The 6,020-nt window shown below is 32.7% G+C and overlaps 1 protein-coding gene across 1 annotated transcript; it reads right to left on the reverse strand.

Annotated features, from left to right (window-relative positions):
* Nucleotides 1–1,128: 1,128 nt before the first annotated feature.
* Nucleotides 1,129–3,831, reverse strand: LOC112280476 (uncharacterized). Its single transcript, XM_024516012.3, has 3 exons — nucleotides 2,744–3,831; nucleotides 2,064–2,589; nucleotides 1,129–1,788 (listed from the first exon to the last, which is right to left on the reverse strand). Exons 1-3 carry the CDS (start codon nucleotides 3,444–3,446, stop codon nucleotides 1,716–1,718), a joined length of 1,302 nt encoding a protein of 433 aa, XP_024371780.1. The 5' UTR covers nucleotides 3,447–3,831; the 3' UTR covers nucleotides 1,129–1,715.
* Nucleotides 3,832–6,020: the final 2,189 nt, after the last annotated feature.

The raw sequence follows: 6,020 nt of genomic DNA on the forward strand, positions 1-6,020 counted from the left end.
TTTAATTTTTAAATAAATAAATAAACAAATAAATTTAAAAGCTTATGTATATTGATACATATTATTTGTAAAAATGGAATAAACATAAATAGAAATCAATAAATAAATTTAATATATCTATATATGTATGTATATATATATATATATATATATATATACATACATTAAATTAAGTGTCTAAATCTAATTAAAATTTATAGCTGTTAAATTTTTAAATATAGATTTTTGAGCTTAATTATTTTAAATTAACAAAAAATCCTATTTAAGTAATAAGCAAAATTAATTTAATTAGCAAGTTTAGAAGTTTTTTATAATTATTTGAATAATTTATTCTTATATATACACACCCATTTCACATTTAAAACAAAAAAAGTAATATTTATTGATATTTTAAAATACAATTCATTATTTCTAAAGTTAATGAAAATATATTATCATTAACCAAAAAACTAAATAACATGTATATTTTCATTTTAAAGATAAATTTGTATTTTTTAAATCTTCTAATATCAATTAAATATAATTTTTTATTTCTTTAATAAATACAAAATGAACTAAAAATTGTTTTATTTATAGTTTTAAAGTTTACTAATTGATATAAATATTTAATTATTTAAATGATTTTTTTAATAAGTTTAGATTTTTTAGTATTTTTAGTATTTTTAGTATATGTATTTAAAATTTAATTTTTAAAGAAATTCCTAATTATTCAAATTCAAAAAAAATTATTATACTATAATATAAATTACTTTATGGTCTAATTTTGCATTAATAATATCTGATATAGTGTTTGTGCTTTGTAGATTTATAGCATTATATTGTATACATTTGAATTTTTTTAATTTGATTAGAAATTTAATACATAAATATGAAGGTTTCAAAATAGAAATATTTATATTTTAAAAAAAAATACCTCTCAATAGTAAAAAAAAATTAACATGTTGGAAAAATAAAAAATTTGTTCCTAATATCTAAATGATTTAAATAACATATAATAAAGATCACTTAAGGTCTTTTCTTCAAGATACAAATATATAACCATTGTTACATTTTTTCTTGGTATTTTTAAACTCTCTCTCTCTCTCTCTACATATATATATAACCCATTGTATCTTTATATGTACGAAGTTCCATAAATAACCTTAAAAGCTGATTTATCAGAATTAAATGTGACAAAAAAGCATCAGTATTTCGAAGTGGGAAACTATCGTTGCACAACTTGCAGCAGCTTCATGCATGCAAACAACTGCTTTCGTATAGAAGAGAATGTTGCTACAGTTGCAACAACTTCTTGCTTCAACAACGAAACAATTAAAGTACAAAACAAAAAAAATCTAAAACAAATCGAAACAAAAATAAACGCACAATACAAGAGCAACTCGGAATCATTTTTTGAATGGATGCACTAGTTACCGACCGATTTTCTTTCGGAGATATTTTGGAAATTGGTCATGAACCCCAAAGCAACTGACGTGAATTCTGTAAAAAAATTGGTTCATGGACGGCATTCACCGTAACGATGATAGAGTGCTCAAGATTCATGAAACATCGAATTGCTCTTGTATCGCCCACCATGCAATCTCCCGACTTGATCATCACATTAGATCACGACTGCAACAGCGAGGTTCCGGAGCTGAGGAGTCGCACTAACTTCGCTTTTCTGTGAAGAGTGGAGCTGCACCTTCGCATGGACCTACCAATCCAGACTCCTTTCGTCAGGGGCACATGCAATTTACACCTGCACCTTGCCAGGAGACTCCACAGCCATAGCAAAAATTATGCCCGCATCTGCGTTGAACGAGGAAAACATTCGATGCGGTTAAAGTTTGCAGCTCAATTTTTTAAACAGTACACAACACCTGAAAAGAAGATATGCGAATTTGGGTCTGAAATCTGACTTGGTCCTCTACCAATCCAAGAAGATGACCCATGTCTGAGATATATCTCCTGGAAGCATCGTAGAATTCCGTGCAAAAGTGAAGTTACTCTCGGTGGAAATAATTGCATTAGTGGCTAGGGTAGACTAGCTGTCAAATGTAGAAGAGTACTGAGGGAGAGCTTACCGACATTGCATGTGAGAACAACCACCACTTCGTTCAATGACAGTTCCGCACTTACTGCAACGTTGCCACTTGGATTCTGCAGCCATCATGAGGAGCTTCTCATCCCCCAAAAGGCGCTGGTTTTTCTGTGACGCATTGTACTCTCCGCAACTCATGGCCTCATGCCAAGCTATATTGCACTGAAAGCAGAATGCACGGTGGCAAGCTCCACATTTCACCTTGCTGAAGTCACTTGGGTGCTGATCAGACGAAGTCTGTGGCTGCTGGCCGTGGGTACTGGGCTTAGTGGCCATTTTTAAGCAATCTTTGAACGGACAGTAAATGATCTCGGAAGCAGGGATGTAAGATTCTCTTCTTCTGCTTATTAAAATGTCGAGGGTCTTCTTGTCTAGAAGTGACGTCAACTGTCTGCGGGATAGGGTTGATGGGCATTTGACTTGCAAACAAGTAATGTGTATTTTTCCATTGGCAATTAACGTCATTGCATGACTTGAGACACATTGCTGGCAGTACTGATGTCCACATCCTATGTCGTGATTGATAGCAAGGAACTGTTATTTTGAAGTTGAGAACTACGATATGCAGATAAGCTGAAGCACGACACCAAATTACACTGCTAATATATTGACTATCCACCATTGTTGACATACAATCAAATAAACAATAATTAACACAATTACCATTTAGAGTAATAAAAGGTCTTTGCTCAGGTGTGGCATCAAAGCAGATCTGACAAAGGTTCTGGGTATCTTCATCGTCTGCCTGGTTGGCTCCCCGATCGTCCTCAAGTTGTGCCATCCGAAAGAAACTTTCGAGGAGTTCCTCATCGCTGCTATCCTCCAGTATCCTCTTTCGTTTCCCATCCTGCTCCATGCCCGAGTGGTATACCCTAAGCTTCAAACCACGGTTCCTGGATGTCCCTGGTTCGGAACTTTGCACGCGTCGTCGGGACTTCCTCTCGTCATGGCAACTAAGCCCACTTGTTTTCGGACACCAAAATTCCATCGTTTGAATCACATATGTTTCGAATTGATCATCAACGACTTCATCAGTAACCAGCACAAATTGAGTACCCTCTTCCAAGTGTGCTAATCTATTGATCTCAATTACTGACAACAGCGTCTCCTCCAACTGTTCAACAAAGGTTTCAAGCTCTTGACAGGCCACTTCCAACGCCGCATCAAAATTTACGTCCCAGTTTGCATGCGAACCTGAGTCCGATTGACACTGTTCCAGGTTCACTCTGATCTCTGATGCCTCCATCACAGACACCCTCACGGTTTCCTCCACTTGCAAACGAAACGCCAACTCTTCATCTCTGCCTTGCAAAATGACCTTGGCCATCTCCACCGCCTGCATCTTAGTAGCCACAACCCACTCCATCGCTGGATGATTGAAGAGCAAGGACCTGATTCACCAGAAATGAAGATGGCATATCGGAGACTGCAGCTAGAAAGTGACAAATTTAAGAGCATGTTTGAACTGGGTGTACAGCTTAAGCTTGGCTGATGGTTGCAAGATGGGAGAGGAAGATGGTGTCCATGCAGGAGGACAAACCATCAGTTGAAGAGCTGGAGGGTAAGCTGCAACGGTGTCTGCAAGGACTAGGGTCCAATTCTGCCTCGTCTTGACGCATGCGTTGCTCTTGGGTAGGTTATTATTCTTCGTTTCATTTGATTTGCCATTTCTGTTTGATGATCGCACCAAGTGTGCGCCGTTCTTCCGATGTTGACTCTTGTTACGTGTTGTCACGTTGTGTCCATCATTCATTTTGCTTGAAAAGGGACTTTCGTACCCAACTTCTTCACGGTCTATGAGGTTTTAGTCCAAGTTTTGGTTACAAATCACAAACCCTACACTCCTATTGTCCTACCATCATCACATTGTTTAATAATAAAATTGCAAAAGGACATAAAGAAAATTTATGGTTAATATAAAAGAATTAATAATGACAATAATAAATCTTGTAGTAGTGATGTATGTTCACAATTGTGTTTTGAATAGGTAATTTTTAATTTTTTTAAAGAATATAATTATAAGGTAATTTTACGTTAATTTTTATATTTACAAATTGATCAGATAAGTCATTACAGGAATAAACATTGGAGAGATGAAGAAGTCCTCTTATTGGCTAATATACAATGTGCATGTTAAGTAAATTTTTTATGAGGTTAAACTAAAGAATGCATGTATTTATTAGAGTCTTTGCATCACAAAGGGAAAATTTTTGCATGCATGCATGCATGCATAAATAAATAAATTTCTATGCATAAAGGATTTAATTATAATGTGTAGGATGATAATGTATATTAAAGGAATTAGATTTACTTATCTTGAAAGACATGAAAATAAACACATAACTACTAATATAATATTTATTAAAATTTTATTTAAAATTAGATTTACATGTGTAAATTAGTAAATATACACAATATTTATTATATATTTTTTATGAAATTTTAAATATATAACTATAGTTTGTAAAAATAATTAATTAGAATTTTATTTTCATTCAAACTTTGGTTTTTGGAAAAATCTTTGTATTAATATATAATTTATAAGTAGTTTTTGTATCTCTAATAATTTGGTATTGTAGTGAAAGTTAAAGTAGAGGTGGTTAAAAAAAATTATATTAAATTTATGTACTTTATTATAATACATAGCATACTAAATTATATATATATATCTATATATATATATATATAATTAAATAATATTAGATAGTAAAATTGAAATAATAAATGACTATAATGCATTTAGTATATTTATTACTATATATAGTGAACATCTCTCAATAAACTCCTTCATGTAAGGACTTCTTCTTCATGCATAGAAAAAAAAATCCCTCTTTGTCAAAACTGAAATTAATTTAGTACATAAATTATTGTAGTTTTGATGATAAATTATAAAATGTTACATGTTTTATAGTTAAAAAATTTAATTAGTATGATGAAACTAGTTTTAGAACTGGAGCCAATGTTTAAATAATTAAATTAAATTAAATTAACTATTTATTGCTGACATAGACTTGTACAAGCAATTTAAGCGAGGAACATTAGAGAGAGGAAAGATAAAATAAACTATAATCCAAATCAAGACTAGAGCGAGTGAGAGATTAGACAAAAGAACAATTGCAGCATGGATTAAATGGGTTCTTAAGAAGTTGAATCCATGGAAAAAATATTGAATACGATGGGTGATACTTACAAACAAGGATAATAATTTAGCTATGAACCAGTAAATGAGAACATTTTGATTGAGGAGAAAAATAGAAAATATGGAATTAACAATAACCCAAACCAAGGAGGGCTGTAGTACCACTGACAGAGATTCAAAAAGTTTGGCTGGATATTCTATATTTAATATTTCTGTGTATCACTCTACTCTGCCTCTTATAGATTTGTTCGACTAAGTTTTACTCTGCAACCTGTTGGAACTCTACCACTGCAAGTTTTTGTACAAAACCAGGATGTGTCAAATGTTAGATAAATCAGTGGCAAAAGTAGATTAGGAAGATGGGCAAATATTTGAATGATCACTTCTAGTATAGCCTTAAAAGAAATACTTGAAGTGTATTTGAATGGAGCTTAAACGAAAAAAAAATTACATATAAAAAAAAAACAACAAAATCAGCATCTTGCTTAGATCTATAATTCAATGGTAGTGGATTGTGGCAGAGTTCACCCTTTGTCATCTATGGATGTATCACTTTTGGAAAATAAGGGCAACTGTGTCGGTTTGAGGGACTTATGGCATTTTGCAAGTCTGATGTCCCGAAATTTCATAGGATTACAAATGTGAGGTTAATGATCTACAAGAAGAGTGGAACTTTTTTCTGATTCTAGCGTTTTTAACTGCAAAAGGGTCAGATTTTACTGCAACCCTGGTGGGTGTCATACACGATCGTGACAGGCTGCATACTTGCTTTCATAAACAAGATTCATTTTGCAACGAGGA

The sequence above is a fragment of the Physcomitrium patens genome, chromosome 3 (genome assembly GCF_059467195.1).
Source record: "Physcomitrium patens ecotype Gransden chromosome 3, ASM5946719v1, whole genome shotgun sequence".
Taxonomy (NCBI): domain Eukaryota; kingdom Viridiplantae; phylum Streptophyta; class Bryopsida; order Funariales; family Funariaceae; genus Physcomitrium; species Physcomitrium patens.